This window comes from Fundulus heteroclitus, chromosome 20, assembly GCF_011125445.2.
Source record: "Fundulus heteroclitus isolate FHET01 chromosome 20, MU-UCD_Fhet_4.1, whole genome shotgun sequence".
Taxonomy (NCBI): Eukaryota; Metazoa; Chordata; class Actinopteri; order Cyprinodontiformes; family Fundulidae; genus Fundulus; species Fundulus heteroclitus.
Genome location: NC_046380.1, coordinates 10,536,200 through 10,557,222, shown reverse-complemented (window position 1 = coordinate 10,557,222; position 21,023 = coordinate 10,536,200). Strand labels below are relative to the sequence as shown.

The following is a 21,023-nucleotide window of genomic DNA, read 5'->3' as shown; positions in this document are numbered from 1 at the left end:
CGGGAGTTTTCTCCTTGAAAGCTTTAAGGGGAGATTTGCTCCTTAGAGAGCCGAGGAGTTGAGCTGATTGAACTCTCAGACGCTGTCAAGGTGACCCGTGATAAAGTGAACTGGCTGCACAAAGTTACAGTTTTGTTAAGTTTAGAGATGCATCAATCATACCTTTCCTGGCCAGCAGGGAGGTCAGGTCCACTTTGAGAACTGAGTTCCTGATTCTGATTTTATAATTTCTTTTTGAGGAGTGTTAACGCATAAAGAGAAAAAAGATTGCAACAGGTTCTTTGATAGACGTAGTAGTTTTGAATCAAACAAAAGTTCAACCAGTCAATATAGATTTTTTTTGCATTAATTGACTCAATTGACTTAATTGACATTAATTGGTCTTAAAAACAAAAAAGTATTATTATTATTATTTATAATAACAATACTATTATTATTATTATTATTATTATTAGTAGTAGTAGTATTATTAGTATTATTAATGATAATAATATTAATTAATAATATAACAATATTATTATCATTATTATTAATATAATAATAATGATAATAAAACTAATTAGGTATTATTATTATTATTATTTATAACAACAATACTAATACTAATAAAACAAACGATAATAAAACTATTAATAATAATAATAATAATAATAATAATAATAATAATAATAATAATAATAATAATAATAATAATAATAATAATAATACATATTATTTGTAATGCCCTTTACATTTAAGACAAACCTCAAAATGCTACAGGTAAAATATCAGTGTAAACAAAATAAAACAACATTTTCATTCAAGGTTAAAACTCATAAGTTCTGCTAAAAATTAATGTTTTTCAGTCTCAATAGTCTGTGGTTCTCTCAGATGGTCAGGGAGGACATTCCAAGTCTGAGCTTTCACTAATATAATCTATGTTTTATAAAAATATCAAACTCTGGTTTAAGTAATCTGTAGAATGATTTAGTTCATGTTTGAAGCATCTAAGTATTTTATATTCTGAACCAGAGAAGTGTTTGCCGTTGTCTTTCGCGTTTACCCGGCACCCTAAGCGGTGCCACACAAGTGCTTTCAACATGCATGACTGCCATTGTTATTGCCTACCAGACAAGTCGGGCTCACTGCGTCTGGATGACGCTTTGCAAGAGAGTCTTTAACTTAATGCTTACTGTGACAATGTTGACAAAGGAACCTAAAAACGACATTTTCTTTTTCTATGCGATCTGTTTTAATTTTAGCCGGATCCATCAAATATCTTGACAAACACATACGAAGCTAAAGGAGAATTCCAAGCCTTGTTCAGCAAGCTTTTCAAAATGAGTGCAGCTAAACAGGATCCACTCAAACACGCAGCAGGCCTTTAAAAATGTGCACAGTCAGCAGACATGCAACAGTGTTTAAACTGCAAGAAAATAGTTACATAGACCTCTCTGGGGAGATTTTCACATAGCATGCTGTGCTTTGAAATCAACTGACCAGGCAATCCATTGACCAGCGGGGGCCTTTCATCATCGTCCTCCTCCTCCGGTACAGCACTATCCTTCCTATCCATCTTACTGACTGAGGTGGTGCGCTTCCTGGGGACTTCGCCGCTGAAATCCTCATCAAACAGCACCTGGTCCACCAGGTCAGGCTGCACTAGGTTGGGCTCTGCCGGCGGCTTCGGGGTCCCATAGTAGTTACCTTGGTGATGAAAGAGAGAAGGAGAGGGAGACAGAAACGTGATGGACGCTACAAACAGAAAGATACAAGTTTGAGTTCAGATCATCAAGAATGCAAACGGTGATAAATCTCTGCGACCTGTGCATATCTTCTGTTGGTACCACTTTATCATAAGGCCCTCCTTATAGAGGGCTATTAAATAGTTTATACATATGTTATTAATCTGTAAACACTCTATGACTCATTCAGAAGTGTTTATTATGCGTTAATTAAGGGCGAGCAAGAGACAAAACTGTTTCTTGCCAAATATTGAGGCTCAACCCTTAACTAATGCATAATAAACGCTTATAAATGAGTTATAAAGTGTCAACAGATTGATTAATAAGACATCCATGAACTATTTGTTAGCCATCTATAGGGGAGCCTTATTGTAAAGCGTGGCCTTCTGTTTATTCTAGGTGAGATTTCAACCAGTATATCTAACATTAATCAGATAAACTGATTATAGTCTCAAAATGTCACATAGCAGCTCTTCAGACTCCGTAGTTCCGCGTTTCCGAGACTCTGTCCTCTGCATGATTGTCACGTCTCTTAACCTTCTGCTTTGTTTTCCCTCCATAACTGCACCACAGCGCTGTCATGACTCATATAACTTTAAAATCACTTCACTTGAAATTTGCCAGCAACTAATTACGCTGATCATTGAATACAGCAATTATCTATCTCTCACTTTATCTTTTTTTTTTTTCTTTCCTTGATGAAGAAAGACCTCCTTGCGTATGTTGAGTATAAATATTCAAAGGGATCACAGCACCCCGAAAGAGAAGGGGCTGGAGTGCAAAACTTTGTTAAATTATTTTCTCATTTAACTCATCAGTGGATCCATCTATCTATGGGCTGGTGAGCAGTATGTGGAATGCAATCTAGGCACAGAATAAGTAATTATTCCACCTCCATTAAGATTATAAATAATGTGCCCGCTAATTTATATCCCCACCATTTATTATGATTATTTGTTTTCTAAATGTTGCGCTGTCAGATGTGTTTACACTAAAACGACCAGATTATTTCGTGGCAATCCATTTGCGAGATAAAATATTTACATAGTTCTTATAATAAGCAATCTCGGCTAAAACAAGAAATATAATTAGATTAATTAAAGTATGTAGAGAAATACCACAGGGGAATAGGAATCTCTGGCAATTTAATTAGCTGCCATAATTTTGATCATACTTCAATTTAGTCCCAGTTGTGAATGGAAGTATGATATTATGTGCTTTTGATGTACTTAAGCTTTAACGCACCAACATAAAAAAGTCTGCTTTTGTGGGAGCAGCATTTATCAACTCTAGATCTTTTTATAGCATATGGGGGGGGGATAGGAAGCTGACATCAGCATAAAGTGCAAAGAACAGAGGGCTCTGAGGACAACATCACAGTCATTCCAGCAGCTTTTATGGCACTAACTCTTACACCACAACCGCTTTTCTGAAAAGTGAGCGCATCATGAACCCGGCCTCGTGTCCGCAGGCACCCTGACGACAATGCAAAGCAAACTGGGTTAGTGCGACGATCGCAGACGTCCCTCAGAGCGGCGGGGAAGATCGAGGAGGAGAGGGGAGGCTGGATGAAAGCCGGCCCCTGCCCCGCTTGACATGCAACTGTGTGTTTACAAAATGACACTCATCCGCATTTGTCAAAGATGGCTTCATTAACAGGGGTTGCATAACGATGGCGGGGAGAGATTGGGTGTTGCCGCCTAATCCCTGCCTGTCTCCCGCTGCACGCTGGCATTCATCAGCCAGACGCTATACCTCTGTGATTAATTACTTACAAACATGTGTCTTGGCCCCTGATAAATGAGTGCCGCATACATAGAAGCAGAGGAAAGCAGCGTGTCAGTGAAGATTTGTGGCACCGTTTGCCACTACGAATGGCGGGAAGCCTCGTAAGCAGATGAGCCCGGGAAGCTTGTCCGGCGGTGCTTCTGAACCTCGTGTCACGGGGTTGATGAGCTGGAGAGGAGTGAGCCGACTCTAAAGAGAGTGCAAGCCATTTCATGGTGGTGGGCTCAGCTACTGGAAATGAAAGAGATTCCTGCTGTCAATGACACCCTGTAGAGGCTGCACAAGGTCATGAGCCCCTTCATCTTGCCACAATCAGACAGAGCAGACAGATACAACGTCAAGCAACCATTCAGCTATGACCTATGGCTCCATTCACATTCAGATGCAATTTAATCTCCTTTTCCTTCTTTCTGTCCCTTAAACGCGCGACTCGTTAGCACCCCACCGGCGCTCCACAAGAACTAGATGGTAGTAGACGTCCATTTGGCAGAATATTAGTATTCCTCGGGGACAAATTAGAGATCAGCAGGTCAGTTTTGGACCACCGACTAAGTTCATCTTAAAAAACAGAGGACCACAGAATCGCTGCAATTCAGTAGAAACCAAAATAGCAAGATAGGCCCACTGTGAGAGTCTGGCACATATGACCTCTAATTCTCTCCTGGCCAAAAAAAAAAAAAGTCTTTACTAAACAACCAAGTAAGGCAAGGCAAGTTTATTTCTAAAGCGTTTCAGAAACAAGACTGTAGGTGAACAGACAAGAGAACATTACAGAGGAAAGTGCATTGCAGTGGAATAGTAGCAGCAGGTTAAGATACAAGAGAAGTTGGACTACAAACTTCAACATTAACATTTAAAGGCTAAAACAAATAGGTTTTAACCTTTATTTAAAGGAACTCAGGGTTTCAGCACATTTACAGTCTTCTTGGAGTTTGTTCCGGATAAGTGGAGCATAAGAGCTAAATGTTGCTTCTTCGTGTTTGGTTCTGGTTCTGGTTATGCAGAGTAGGCTGGAGCCAGAAAACATTAGTATTCTGGAGGGTTGATACACTGATGGATTTAGGTGCTAGGCCATTCAGTGATTTATAGACTTATGGAAGTATTTTAAAGTCTATTCTCTGAGATAGTGTAAGGACTTTAGACCTGGGGTGATGTGCTCTACTTTTTTAGTATTAGTGAGGACGCAGGCAGCAGCATTCTGGGTCAGCTGCAGCTGTCTGATCCACTTTTTTGGCAGACCTATGAAAACACCGTTGCAGTAATAAATTCTACTAAATATAAATGCATGGATTAGTATTTTGAGATCTTGCTGAGACATCAGTCCTTTAATCCAGCAAATGTTCTTCAGGTGACAGAAGGCCGACTTTGTAATTGTGTTTAGATGTCCATCACTGCACCCAGATTTCGGGCCTGATTGGTGGTTACTAGCTGAAGCAGCTGAATCTGTGTTCAAACTTTTGATCGCTCCTGTATTGGTCCAAAAATTATAACTTTTTTTTATTATTATTAGTTTTGTTTTTATTCAACTGTAGGAATTTTTGGCACATCCATGCACTGATTTCTTCTAAGCATTTACTCAGCACTTGAATGGGTTTGTGGTCACCTGGTGACATGGCGATGTAGAGCTGTGTGTCGTCTGCATAGTTATAGTAATTGATGTTGTTATATGTATGTACCCTATCAAGGGCAGCATGGACATACAAAGAGCTTCTTAGAAGGATGCATGATATTAGGAAAACATGACATTGGGATATTATTGAATATTGGGAATACAATATTCACTGGTATTAACAAACATGTTACATTCATTACAATGGCCTCACCATTCTCCCTAAACTTTGGCAACTCGGCCACCAAGGTTTAGATGAGGTGTAGACATAAAGGAATGGGAAATCCATTTACTCACCAAAATGTAACACCCTTTAAAATTTGGCTTTTTATTTTCCTAATCTCGTATCTGGTAGCTAAATGCTATTTGAATAAGGATAACTCTTAGTTAATCAAAAGTAAAGTATTTTCTACAAAGATTAGGCCAGTGCCTTTTAATAACATTTAATAATGTAAAGTTTATTCCTTTTAAGCTTCACACTGAATGTTGATTTTGTGAAAGTCCTTAAAGTGAAACAGATTTTTAGTTAGCACAAACATCATTCCTTCAGTGGACTATTTCTTAGAGTCAATGAAACCATCATGGATAATATGTCACGTCGGCACAATTTTCTGGTCAGTTTTGTTCTTGCTTTAGCTCGTTGGTTCTATGACGTCGTAAAACTCATAAACTTTGAATCCAACTCTGATTGGCCCGATTGACACGTGAATGCTGGTTTCCTGAGTAAGACAGCGATCTCAGAAGAAAAAAAATAACTAATCCAGTAGCCTCACCAAACCAAGTCACCAGTACTCGGCCTTTCTTTGGAAAGTCAAATGCTGGCTTTGCATCTACAACAAAACTTCGTTTTTTATTCCTGAGTAAAGCTGTGCAAGACACAATTTTCTTATTTTTCTGTCAGTGTTTGTGCTTTACTTCATTCAGTAACCTTTTTGAACACAACCTCTTAGCACTAACAACCCGATTCCAAATCATAAACGAAGAAGCTCCAGACATTCAGACCCGCAGCAAAAGAGACCAACACTGCTGTCCTATCTGAAAGTGACCTCTGTGGGCCCCTGGAAGCAGCTCTGTCCTCTGTGGACAGACGTGTCTCCAAGCAGCCTAAGAGATGGCAGAGAAGGAAGCTGCCTATTTGACGCGATACTCCCAGTCCCCTGAGGAACTGATACCACGGCATGTGTCGGACCCAACAGGCACTTTTCTCTTTGTCCTGAGCAGACGCTGATGTGATTGTTGGCAGATTCTCTGGGTTTGTCACATTAAAAATGTTTTTCTTGCCACCATATGCTCTTTCCACATATTAGAAAAAAGTAAATTTCTGAATCAGAGAAAAGAGCTATCCTCTGGGAAATTGGTGAGCTTTAGTTTTAAGTCTTAGCTCTACAACAGACCTTGTGCTGCATTCTTACTCTCAGTAAACAAGGAGTGTGTAGTTTACATTTTGTTTGCTGTTCTGTGCCTGATAGTTAGTTGAGCTGTTTTGCTCTGTCCTTTCAAAGGAGCCGTGAGATTTTCAGTGTCTATCGTTTATCGTTAACCTTAAAATGACAAGAAATCTCTTCTTTTAAAGTGCAGCTGCTCAGAACTGAATGGGAAGGTCAAGAATCCATCTTCAGCTGAAATTATTTTTTATAGAGAAACAGTGAGATTCACTTAAAGTAGCTGACATGAAATTTAACTTCCTGCCAAACACTGCTTCCAATCAGTCCTCTGCGGGTGCGGTATTGCACACACTGATCTTCGACGACTGTTGTGATTCAACGAATTTTGTAGCTAAAATTGTGTGTCTGATCAATGTTAAAAAAAAAAAAAAAAGAATTAATAGGACCATTTATGACCAGGTCTTTGATAAAGGAGGGTAAAAATCTCATATGAAATGACTGCAATAAAATATTTTAAAGTGGAGAAAAAGACACAATGCAGGAGCCATTAACATAATAAGCATTCAGGCAAGTCATTTGGGACTATTAGTGGAAGCATTATGATTAGCTAAGAATCCCATTAGTTCAGTACCTTGAGCACAGCTCACTTACTGTACACTAATAAACTGAAGGTAATTCACGAGGTCTTCAATGAAGGACCGAACCCCATGTGAGCCATACAAGAGGACAAATGACCTTGTTTATTCCTTCCTTTTCACAGGAATATGGGCTGCGTTTCAAGCACTACTAAATGAAATAAATACTGCTCCCCGGTCCGACTATTTCCAGCTTCTGTTTAAGTTCCCTGTGCAGCTGGGAGATCAACACTGCCTTCCACGGAAGCCATGCTGTGCCTTCTGCTAACCGGGCTTAAGAGCCAGGGAAGAGGAAGGAGAAACTACTAACCGAGTACTCCCTCACGAGGATAGCGTACCAATACCTCCCAACTTTAAGAGCTAATCCACACGTCTGCTCATCGCCAGCAAGTCCTGCTTACACTGCAAAGAGGGCGTCCACGGGGAGCCGAGAAGCTCAGCGCGCTTTCACATCAACTGCTGTTTGCTCTCGTTTCTCTCCCTCTGCCTAAGGTCAACATTAGAAGGTGAAAAACCCACCTGGCTACAGGTAAAGAGGAATGACATCCCCTTGTTGGTTTGTCATTCCTTGATATTTGAAATCTTAGATGATTTATTCAAACAGAGGAAGGGATTTACTGGTCAGGATCACGTGGTATGTTGTAAATTACATGTGTTTACACCATGAGAATTTTTTTTTATTTTTTTTTGGCAATGACATTTTGTTATATACTGTTGGAAGATTTCGCCTCGGGTCATCTCATCCATGAAAGGTAAAGAGGTCCAGAAATACACAGAAGCCGAGAGGCACCTACGCACATCAAGCGGGGGGCGCTGAGCTCACCTTTAAGGCTTCTTCACTTTGGTAAGGGATTAGACTTTATCTCTTAATTCAAACTTCTAAGCGGCAAAAGATGCAGAAGAAAGGGATCGACAGAACGGCGCGGTGATGGTACATTTTGATGCAACCAGAGGTTTCGCCCTCAGACTTTTAGAAAAGCCTTTCCCATTTCACAGCAGCTCGGATTTGCCGCCAAGAAGAATGAGCTTGAAGAGAATGGGGAGATTATTGTGTCATTGCCGTAATCATTGTGCAATGAGATAAATCCTTCTTTTCCAATTCCTTTATGACATAAATACAGTAAGACCATCTGACTTTCCAAGACATCCGGATGCAGAGAAACTGCACAAGTCCCATTGTATAAGAAGAAAAGGTTACGATGTGGACATTCTAAGACTAAATATCTCTTAGTGTGTATACTCTTTATTATAAATAGCTTAACTACTGTAAGCAACTTTTAAAACACAATGCCTTGCTAAAGTGTGTAAACCTCTTAAACATTTTCAAATGTATTTCAAATAAACACAGACGTCAATGTATTTCAATGGAATTTTCTCTGACAGACCACCACAAAGTAGAGTGTAATTGTGACTCAGAAGGTAAATTATGTCTAATTTTCTTAACTTTAAAAAAAATAATAAGACTAATCTCTAGCCACTCTTAACCCCCGAATAAAATCTAGTGCCTTTAAAAGTCACCTAATCGGAAAATTGAATCAACTTGTGTTATTTCATCTCAGTATAAACACGCCACACAGATCAGGCATAAAGTTGTTGAGTAGTTTGAGACAGGGTTGTGTTATGAAACAATGTCCCAAGCTTTTATCATCTTATGAAGCACCAACTATTTCATCATTTGAAGCTAATTTAAAGAAAAAAAAACAACAACAACTAACCTACAAAGACATGGCAGCCCACCTAAGCTGATGCAATGACGAGCATTCATTAGAAACGCTGCCAAGCTCTCGCTGTAACTTTGGAGGAGTCGTAATGATCAACACCTCATGAAGGACAATCTGCTGACAGGACAACTATCAGTTGTGAACTCCACAATCTTCCCACTCTGGAAGAGTGACAAGATTGTCGAGTTGTCAAAGAAAGCCATTAGAGGTTGCTGAGGCAGTTTCGCACGAGTCCTGTAGGGGACACAGCCGACACGTGGAAGAAGGTGATCCGCTCAGATGAGAGCGGTGATAAAATTCTTTGGTAGACATGCAAACAAGCACCCGCAATATGCATCAGGGGGACGCGTCATGTCGAGGATCTCTTTTCAGCACTGGAGGGAAATCAAGTGATTCCGGAGGCCACAAAATACTTGAGCAAGGAGAGGAGGTTTCTCTTGCAGGACAATAACTCTAAACATAACAGGCAGGCCTACAATGGAATGGTTCAGACCAAATCATATCCATCTGTCAGAACGGCACATTTAAAGTCTGTGGGACAATCTGTGGCAAGAACTGAAAATAGAAGATCACAGACGCTCAACATCCAATTTTTACGGAAATTGAGCTGTTTCTCATAAGAATGGGTGAAAATGTCAGAGTGTGGATGTGCCAAGCTGGTGGAGACACACGCTCAAAAGGCTGCTGCTATTATTCCCGCAAAAGGGTTGGAATAACACCGGCACACTTTTCAGACTCATTTGTAAAACAGAAATTACAATGCATACATGTCTCATTTTCTTTTTACTCTACAAATATTAAAATCACCTCAAAAATACCTTGGTGACAAGACACCAAAAATAAAAAAAAGGTTTAAGGCATCAATACCTTTGCCACAACACTATATCTTGTGTTTACCTCGTCACAGTACTGCCTTCTAAACATTTATAAACAGCTTAAGATGAAAAAGATGGGGTACCGCTCTCAGCGCCGATGTTTTGGATGCTTGATGATGAGCTAAGCGCACCGGTTGTGTCTGTGAGCGGCCCGCTGATTTAGCCCATGAATAAAGCATGACTTGAAAGTAAGAACACAAAGTGTGTCCTCCTGATGTGTGCCTGTGTAAACAGCCGGTGGGATCAGGAGGCCGGCCGGTTTGCAGAAGGTCACCAGCAGGTGCTACATCTGCTTACAAATTCACGCGTCGTCGGTTGAATGTTAATAGATTGCGGGCAACATTTTACCTGAACCTGCCAACAAAAACAATAAACGTAAAGGTAAGGGCTTGAAGCTAAATATAAGCATGCAAGTTTATTAAGATTTCGTGGCAACACAGGCAGCTGTGCACTGTCAAACAGAAAATAACGAATTGAAAAAATAAAGCTTTTTATTTTTTTTTCTCCTTTCACATCCCTTTGATTCCATTTTGCCTTGATGAGACGGTTTTGCCAGGATTAAGAGCAGCCGATTAACATGCAACAAACCTCTTCCTGCGCTGTTGGCGGAAATGATTGTTCCACCAGCACAACGCTTTCATCATATTAGAATATTTCACCCGGGCCGTCGCAGAGGTTTTACCGAGGTCGTGCGGTGCCGCTGACAACTATCGTGTTTGCCTTGGGGTTATGACTGGAAGGGGAGAAAGCGCGAAAACAACTGAGAGAAGAAGACTTGTTTACTCTCGCACTGTGTCATCATCTGTGAATGTGGGGCTGCGAGGAAGGCACGGAGAACCTGAGAACTGGAAAGCTAAGGCTCCCATCACAGAGATCAGGTTCGTTGCCTGCATTATAGGATGCTATTTACAAGTAATTATCTTAGCTAAAAGTTGCAGCTTTTTCTTTTAACCTTTTTCTTATTTATGCTCAATCATAATAGCATTGTCAAAAATCAGCAATCTGAGGTCCTTCGTCATCGGTGTTGTGAGTTAGATAAAGTTATGTGTAGTTAATCAGGGTTTAAATTTAAAAGGTTCTTGGTTTTAGCCAGATTAGGTTTTTGGCCAAGGATTTTATTGCACTTACAGTAAGTGCGTTGTTCTGAACTGAAGTAACATAGTCACTGCCCTTATGTCAAAAGTCCCTTTCTCAAAATACTTAAGGCTGTCACTTAGAACCTTTTTTGGCCATCTTCGTGCAATTTCTGAAAGTACCGAGACGAGGGAGAAGGCTGAAGTCCCAAAGAAGCCAAGCAAGACACTTATTTAAGAAGAGAAGGCTGGCTTCATGATTTCAAATGATCAGCAATTTTCATGAATTAAGAAATAAAAGGTAGTTATCAAAGATTATCTTAATTATTTATTTGTAATTTAGTCATTAAGCTTTTGCCTTAGAAAAGGTCATGTCTGGGTTTTTTTTAAATTTCATTTCAAATGATGTATTGATTTTTCGTGTTTTTTTCCCCAGTTTCATCTTTGCAGGCGATGGTTTACCCTTAATTTACCCACATAATAAAACTAAACTGTAATATATTTAGTGAGGAAAAGCTAGGGTGGTATTGTTAGTATAGTCCTAGGCTCATCAGTTACTTATAATTCTTATACTCAACATGAGTTTATTTTAATCGTTGCAAATTCACTCTAACTTTTTCTTGCAACATTCTGATTTATGGTTAAATCTAAAGATTTAAATATCTCAGAGGGTCATCCTGTAATCCAGAAATCTGGAAAGTAGGTATGGATTCTGGTCCTATTTCTTTTAACTGACCATTATATATTCTTAAACTTGTTGCATCAAACCTGCTAAGAACAGCCGTAACTGTTCTTATCATTAGGAGACATAAATATGAACTGCATATATGAATGTTTGCCCTTACATTCTTCCATATGAACTACCTACCATCATAGGTCCCGCTCTCCAAGAGCAGTCCACTTTCCTCCAGGATCCTGAAGTCTCCAACGCTGATGAAGTTGTAATCCACACCAGGCACCTCCCCTTCGCGGGGAAGCCGTGTGGTGCCTGGAAACAAAGCGAGATAAGAGAAAAACAGGATAAACATACGACTTCTCACATGTTTTCGTATAAGAAACGAAAGTGCAAACAAATGATAATGTGGAGAAACTAAAGAAAAAAAAAAAGAGTCTGCCGTTAGATGCACAGATTAGCTCGTGACATTTGTTTAAACTGTCTCACTTCACAGGATCTAAACAAAATCTGTCAGTTGGAATCCAATCAGTTTGGACGTCCAAAAATCCCAGCAAACCAAACATTCTGTTCTCTAACACGTTCCTGCAGTCTGTCTCCGTTCCTTGATACGTTCCTGCAGTCTGTCTCTGAAGAGAAAAGATGTGTACGCACACGTCAAAGGCCGTTATTCCGCACGTAAATCCAAGGTTGTTCATCATGTGTTGTTTTTGTCAAATCGTTGGTGCTCCAAGAAAAGTTTTATTGTTTAATTCTGGACACATTTGGAGTCCGATGCCATATATTGTAAAAAAAAAAACCTGAAAAGCATCAGTAGATGGGGTTCATTTCATCTCCTATGAATGACTGTTGCTTTTACAGGTTATTACTGTGACTCTCTTCATGTTTGTGGCGACAGCTCCAATCAGAAAACAGCGAGGTTATTTATATATGTAAATTACAATGGAAGTAATGAGTTGTGTAACCTCCTGGTGCGATTAGGGTTCACTCACTACCACAAAGAGCAACCTGAATGCAAATGACACGAGGGCATTCTGCGAGCAGCTTTTGAGCCCGTAGTGAAGTCACAGCCTACGTGAGTGTTGACGGGGGAGATGTTTTCTACTAGATCAACATCCAAATGATTTCAGTCTTTATTTATTTTTTATTTTTTTTACTTTTTTTGTTTGCAAGGGAAGCTGAACAGAGCACACAGAAATAAACCATTTTTGCATCATTTGTTTAAAAACCCTTCCTCTGTTTTGGAGACTGCTTTACTGCATTTGGTTATTAAGCATTGCAAGCCTGTCACTTCCTTCGGAGAGGCAATATCTTAATGTCATTAAATTCATAGATGCCTTTGCTTTGCATATTTTTGGCTAAAATTAATTTTGCAGATCACATTTTACAAGATGTACTAAGTCAGTACTATTGATACACTGTTAAGAGGCTTTCTGAACTAGGATAGGCCTCACAGCAAACAAGTGATTCTCAATAATTGAGCTAAACATTTCAGTATTTCCTTCCTTCCATCTTTTGAATTCAGTAGATATTCAAACAAAAGTTTGATTAAAGCTTAGAAATAATGTACATTTCTCTTTGGAATTTGAACAAATACAACTTGCAATCGTGCCTATTCCCTTCCTGCTGTGATTACCCACCACAATAAGAGAGAAAGTGATTGGTCTCCGCGGGGCCTTCTAATGTGCACCAGTGCGCTCCCATCTGTGCATGACGGAGCACAAATGGTCCCTGACCGAACTGAGTCTGGTAAGATCAATTTGGCTCATTATTGGGGATGGTAGCACATCAGGGTTGTGGGAGCAGAGGTTGGAGCCTGGTAGCAGCAGCGGCAGCTCATCCGTGATTTGTGACCCAGGTCATCTGCCACGGTTGGGTCAGCTGGCAACCTGCAGCAGGACTGACCAAACACTGATGAAGATGCATGCACTTAGAGATCGGCGTGAGCCACACTGCTGGTGGGAATGCCCGCTGCAGTGCAAATTCCACACTGACTATTCAGACTATCTGAAGAAGCTTCGACGCCATGTTTAGTGATGAGCAGAGAGGCCAAGGACGATGATCAGAAGAGGGCAATCCGGTGCCTAATAGGGTTGCTAACATATACTACAGTTGCAGTGGCAATCTCCCACAATAAGAACCTTTTTGTGATCAACCCCCAGAGATCAGGGGGAAAATGACGTTTGGATTTTTCATATGGTCGTTTTTACTGCACCATGACATGTTATTGCAAAGTATTCCCAGCACCGTGGTGGGGAGGTCTCCACACACAAAATGTCATCTGCATTACACTCTCTTGCTGTGGTTCAGCAATAGAGCATAGAGTACACAGCTATGCACGTTGAAGTGTTCTGTTATTTTGTCCTATATGTCGTTTATTTCGCAACAAATAATAACAAGATAATACATCTTCAAGGTTGTAGGCATGTTCTGGAAATACAATGGTGCAACCTCTCTCACACAATCCCCTTTAACTCCAGAGGTGATGCAACACAGCTTGGAAAATGCCATAGGGGTATGGTTACTTTTGCAAGGCACTGCGCCAATATATCCTAGTAGGAGTGTGATACCCATAGCATGGCCATTATTGTAGTAGAGCCAGGAAAGTGGGGGAGAAATATGTTTGGCAAGTTCTAAGAGAGTGTTGGCCCAGTGAATGTAATTAGACTTGAAGAAAAATGTACTAATTTGGTGCAATCCAGTGAAGGTCGAGCGGTCATGGAGATCTTGGAGACCATGAGGTGTGAACTGGCTCTTAGCTGAGTTTTAAAACACGTCCTTTCAGAGACTCGGTGGCAAAGAGGCTGACAAAACTTTAACTGTAAACCTGTACCTTTTGAAGTGCTGGTCACTCTGTCTAGTTTGAGGCTATTCCCCAAATTAGATAGACTGTTATTCAGGCTTGGTGTATTCAGACCAAACAGTAATACCTCATAGTTTTTTTATTGGTTAATGCATGTACTTCAATCTAGACAAGGTGTACGTGTTAGACAGTATCCATCCGTCTATCCATTGTTTATACCCATTTATCTGCACAGGGTTGCAGAAGTCTCCAGCATTGTGAATATTGTTGTGAAGTTAGCAACGCTATGACTGACCTGTGCACCCATGAGCATGGAAGGATTCAGCGTTCCTTTGGCAGAATGATGGTGATGTTCACATAAACAGCAAGATGCTAACAACAAGTAGCAGTGGCAATCAGCTGCAGTGTCGCCATTATCCTCATAGAAAAAAAAAAAAAAGAAACACTGATTGGTTTGATAACGATGTTCCACGGAAGTAACCCTAAATGCCATTCAAGCCTTAGAATACAACTATTTTGAAATCTTGTTGAAAGAGGCAGCAACATCTCGAAAGTGGAATTTTTCAAAAAGTGTAGACTCTGTGCCAATTAGCAGTGAAAAGACTTCCGGAGGCTCAATGGCCTATTAACCAAATTTATGTTGCTGCTTCCTTTTATTTTTTTTCTCCCCCCTCTTACATTTTCTCCCTAATTGGACTGTGACAGCTCCTCTGCTCAGGTACATAACAGTGGAAAAAAAAAAAAAAAAAAAAAAAACACATGCACACACCGACATAAAGGCAAACAAAAATCACTAGCACTTCACTTTAAAGTTTATATTAGTAAAAGCACATAATATTACATTTTGAGATAAAATATCTGCCTCTGGTGCTTCTCATTAACACCTTGTTTTCCTACTGGTGATAACTAAGGTACCTCAAAATGTCCCTTGTAGGCCAATTACTTGCCGACCAGTTATGTATAAGTCAAAAATCTACCTAAGAATTTATCCTGGATGTCAAACCAATATTTGCCATGAGCCTCCTGCAGTGGAGTTGTGGCCGAGGGCAAAATGAAACCAGCTTCTGAATATCTTGTCACACTTTTGTTTTTGCAGCTTTTTAAATAAAACAGTCCAGACTGGTCTTTTAAGACAACAAAGACTTCTGTTTATGTATCAAAATTGTGCAGATACCCCAGTTTATTGCCAGACAAAACGAGCCTGATGTGCAGAGGATTCATCAAAAGGAGAAATATTCTCAGTGCACACGGCGGACTCGGCAGGCATTGTTTGTCAAACTGTAGCAGATGAAATGAGTGCAGCTGGTCCAAAGTTACACAGGATCAATAACGCTCATGTCTGGAGAGCGCTTTCATACGTGGCATCCGACCCGTTTTCATCTGCATAAACGCGGGAAACAGATGGGCAAAAACTAACACGTGTCCTTCAAAGAACCTGCAAAGCACAGTCAAAATCTTTCATCTTTTTTCTAAGGTATGCAAACAGTTAAATTAAAACACTGGCTGCCACTCATCCATTCAATTATGACAGGGCTTGGAAGTAAAGATAAACTCTGCTTGGAACATTTCCAGCTCATAATTTTCCTGGGTGGTAAAAAAAAAAAAAAAAATGTTAATTTCTTCAGAAACTGCTCCCTAATTACAACTTTGATGTATTTGAAATTTTCTTGATTGTACTCAAGTTTAGACTTTGTTTTATTCATAGTGATTAATTACATTCCTAAATCTAAATTAGTTGTACGTTATTGACAGCTCTAGTATGCAAACCCACTCACTCACACACACACACACACACATATACATATATATACATATATATACACACATATACATATATATATATATATACACACATATATATATATACATATACATATATATATATATACACACACATATATATATACATATACATACATATATATATATATATATATATATATATATATATATATATATATATATATATATATATATATATATATATATATATTAGGGCTGGGCAACGATTAAAATATTTAATCGCGATTAATCGCCCTGATTAATCGCATTGTATTTACAAACTCCAAGAATGAATTCAAAAGTAGTGTAAAGAGCACTTTTATTTTAATGTTCTGCTGCCATATGAACAAAAGTGTTGTAACATTTGTAGCACTTATTTTATACTGGATATTTTCAACCCATCTATTGAATTTAGTGCACTACTTGATCTTTTCTTCATAAGAGAACAGCAAGCACTGCAGCCAAAATATGGCCTTTTTTGACCTGCTGTATATTAGCCAGTCCCCTAAGCTTGATGTATCATGAAACTGTTGACCTTTTGGGTTTTGTGGTTTTTATTTTATTATTACAATTAAATAATAATAATAATAATAATAATAATAATAATAATAATAATGTTATGTTCAGTGTTTTTTCGCTAATCCACCTCTTATATATTTCATTCCTTATGTAATTTTGTCTGTGTTGTGTGCACCTGCCTGTTGCTTTAATCCTATAAATTTCCCCGTCGTGGGATAAAAAAAGGATTAGCTAATGTTATCTTATCTTAAATAACACTTTTTAATATATGTACTGGGTTCTTTCAAGGTCTTAATTACATGTTATGTGTGGGCTCCAGTAACATCCATCCATCCATCCATCCATCCATCCATCCATCCATCCACTGATCTACCTGGATGTTCCCTGGAGGACTGAAACGCCTCAGTCAGAGACGTCTGTGGGTCTGTCGGGGCAATGAGAGAAGTTTCGTCTCCTCTCTCCGTTTCTGGGGCTCGACGTTTTCATGTTTTTTCACGTGCTTAGATAAATTTGTTGTGTTTCCACTAAAATGAACCGGCTTTTTACAAAACATACAGCTTGATTTCATTTACGGTATTAAAATAAAGCCAAACGGTGCTACTTCCTCTGTTCATGTTTTTCCGCTGCTGCGGTCTCTCTCAGCACAAAAACTTGTGTATTAAGTTTGTGTGAGAGCTGAGTGGGCGGGCCAGGCTGAGCCTGCGTGCTGATTGGCTGGCGCCGCTGAGCCATGTACGAGAGGGGAGGGGGAGCGGGAGAGTGCTGCCGTGACAGCTCGCTGCAGTCAGCGCGCCTGCTGACTGACACTGACTGAAAGCATGTGAGCAACATGCGTTAATGCGCGATAAAATAAATATCGCCGTTAATAGTGTAATGAATTAACGCGAAATTAACGCGTTAACTTGCCCAGCCCTAATATATATATATAGATATATATAGTTTACATACGAGAGCTGTCAATAACGTACAATTAATTTAGATTTAGGAATGTAATCTCTCTCTCTCTCTCTCTCTCTCTCTCTCTCTCTATCTACACATATATATATATATATATATATATATATATATATATATATATATATATATATATATATATATATATATATATATATATATATAAAACAAAAAAACGAAACAAAAAGAGACAGAGAGAGAGAGAGAGAGATCAGGTCCTCCGATGCAAGATGCCGCATATCTTGTATAAGTCTGTTGCAGTCTCGTCTTGCATCATCTGCTGGGGTGGCTGTATCAGAGTTGGTGATGAAGTAGGCCTCTCCTTCTCTGGGGACTGCTCTGCAACCTCTGGGATTGATGTGTCAAATAACAATTCTTCAAATAATAAGGAACATTACGAAAAACCCTGAGTATCCTCTTCATCGTTCTTTAACAGAGGGTCTTCATTCAGAGGCTTCTTCAGATCCGCTTCAATACAGAACGCTACAGAAAGGTCCTCCTGTCCACAGCCCAGGCCAGTCTCGTGGACATGTCAGTTTATTGAGAAATAAGACAAACTACAACAAAACTGGAAGAGCAAATATGAGTAAACTGAACACCGGGAGCTTAAGGACTGAGGAGAAGCGATCACTGGAATACTTCACAGGTCATTTAATAAACGGGATGATGTTCAGCTCTGAGGGGAGGGAAACTCAGGAAATCCGACTATTGCAATGGACGTAGGACAACAATATAAGCAGACATGGGAAAATACAGGGTCACCATGAACTAACTACAACTACAACTAAAACAAGCTAAAAGTCCATGATATCACAACGCCAATCTATCTATCCATCCTATCATCACTCATGAAGAAGACACCTTCACTTGGCTCATAGAAAGACCGCGTTTTGGGTCGGGACAACAAGGCCTCAGATCTTTATGTCCAATTTAGAAACATATATATCAAACTATATGTTTTGAACTAAACACAAGTGTTTCTTTGGTCCTGAAAAGTTTTGGCTGCAATCTTTTATAAATGCCTGCAACGAGAGAATGTCAAAACAGGAACGTCAGGGTAGTCAGTCAGAAGAGGCAGACGATGAATTTAACATGGAGAATTTGTGCACAGACTTTACGGTGTTACTTCAGACATAGAGGCTCAGGAAACAGGGGGGGGGGGGGGGGGGGGGTGACGAAGAAATCCAGACAGGCTTTTTCATCCTTCTTTTGAAGAAAGTGAGGAAGGCGTCATCAAGAATTTTAACGTGTTAATGTCACCCTGTAGAATAGATTAAATTAGGTTTAAGCCAGAAATGCGATGCAATCTGCATATCCACTGTATTAAATATTTCTGTTTTATTCTATGATAAGCTGCAATGGATATCAAATATGAAGAAAGGTACGATAAGGGAGAGAGGAAACCAGCTGCTGAATTTCTCTTCTTGGAGGTATGCAGGTCACCGAATCATCAGGGAAAGGGCTAGTATTAGATTCCTGCACTCTCTGTCTTACTACTCCTTTACCTCTGACTCACTGAATGCATAATGTTGTTTCCCTCTGAGTGGTCATGTTTAGTGTTTCGTATCTGATGTAAAAGCCAGAACGACATTAATGACGGCTTCGAATTAGTTTGGTTCAGCAGAGCAGGCAGTGCGGGCAGGACACAGACGCCAGCGACACAGATATGTTGCGGTGATATGAGCCGACAACGATGTGTAAAGTGGACCGCCGCCACAGCGACGCAAAGCGGGCCCGCTAATCCTTTTCCGGCGTCTGCATGATTGTCACAAACATTTGGGGTTAAATCCGTCTTCAGGTCGGCTTGTTCATCATCACCATCGTCTTTGATTTTCAGCAAACCGACTGAATTGCTTCGGGTTGGACTTTGTAATTAGTAAGTATTGATGTGTCACAAGGAGAGAATGACCACTAAAGCTTTAGCGCCAGAAAGATGAGAAGCTGGGGACTGAGTTGAAAAGTGGCAACCGACTTGCCTATTTTTCCAAAAAGGGATTTGTCTCGTGGCTGTATTAGTCCACTCCACTGCTGCCAACTTGTCACGCATGGGTACTTGTTACTGACCGCGTCTGATTTTTTTTAACAGACAAGGTAGCCTTTAGCATCAATTTTCAACGAGCCGGACAGTCTGACGGATTTGAACTCAAGCCCCTCAAAGCCATGAAATTGTTGGCAAATATTACCTGCCATTGGTGTGCCTCTGAACTCCTCAACACTGTAAACAGGAAAATGGGGAAACTGGCATTTGGTCATAGGTGTCAAACATGTACTGTTACCAAAAGTATTAGGTTTGCTAATGGTTGCACGGGTTCTGATCCGACCATGATTCGTTTCCACGGTCTCCCAGATCCTAAGGTAACTTGCCCATGCTTTAGGTACTTTAAAATACAGTTGTACTATCATGCATATTGTATATTATATTGTAGACTTCATGGTGTTCTGTAAATAGGTTGGAGTTTTTGCATTGTTAAACCTGAATGTTTCGTCTTATTTTGACCGGAGTATGCCATATCAGTAATTGCGTAATATTTACTCTGCTGTTTCTTTAGAGCTAGCTTTAGATTTTCTTCTTTTCCTTTTTTTTTCATTACTAATAATTGTGTGTAACTGTCCGCGTCTTTGCCTCTGTCACATCCGAATTTCCCCATGGTGAGACAATAAAGGAACATCTACTTTTCCAGATTTAATCACACCTTTAGGTGTAGCAATCTAACCAAACAATAACGAAAATGGGTGAAAAAGGTAAGTTAAAAAGTAGTTGAATGAAACATATCTATCCTTCATGGCAGTCAGAGTCAGGCCTGCTTTAATTCAGCCACCATCTCCTCAAATGCAAACTTTAAGCCACTTTCTATACCCGGCTCTGAAATATTAAAGAACCAGATGTCAGCGTAAGACTAATGAGAGTTGAGTTTGCCCTGTCTGTTCCCAAGTGTGTAAAGTCTGGAGATTGCACGGCAAGCATTTCGATGACAAGAGCTGATAACTGTCCAGGTAATTCACGGCCTGCGAGTGTGCCCACTTCCCACGACTGTTGATGTGGCAGATGTGTTTGCGTAGATGCCAGACTCATCACACAGATGCTGGAGCAATTAAGCAAAATTAAACAAAGTCGTCCAACTTCCTTTAACGGGTCGTCCATTAAAACACTTTGGATGTAAAACACATCCTTTCATGTGTTGTACATTAAAACATTCAGAGTAAAATTTGCTTTTTGAAATGTCCTCAACAGGCTGAAAGATGCACCTGAGGGATTACTAAGTGGGTTTGAATGTGACGCTAAGGACTCCTGACAGCACATGGTCAATGTCACTTTCAGGTGCAGATGAGAATACTCAGCTGATGTTCCGACAATAAACGCTACTTTAAACATGCAGTATGACCAAAAAAATAAAAGCCTCATCATAATCCTCACAACCATAGTGATATACTCATGATGCAAAGAAAGTACCCCCTCTGTAATGCTAAGGATTTTACGTATC

General features: G+C 39.8%; 1 protein-coding gene across 4 annotated transcripts in view; it reads right to left on the bottom strand.

Moving 5' to 3' along the window:
- The window catches only part of LOC105928038 (membrane-associated guanylate kinase, WW and PDZ domain-containing protein 3), a 171,814-nt gene that overhangs the window by 33,312 nt on the left and 117,479 nt on the right, over positions 1-21,023 (bottom strand). For all 4 annotated transcript variants that reach the window (XM_012865109.3, XM_021317845.2, XM_012865107.3 and 1 more), the window contains exons 3-4: positions 11,679-11,798; positions 1,480-1,686 (exon numbers count right to left, since the gene is read on the bottom strand). In XM_012865109.3, coding sequence (XP_012720563.2) covers positions 1,480-1,686; positions 11,679-11,798 — 327 coding nt within the window. The remainder of the gene's footprint in view (positions 1-1,479; positions 1,687-11,678; positions 11,799-21,023) is intronic.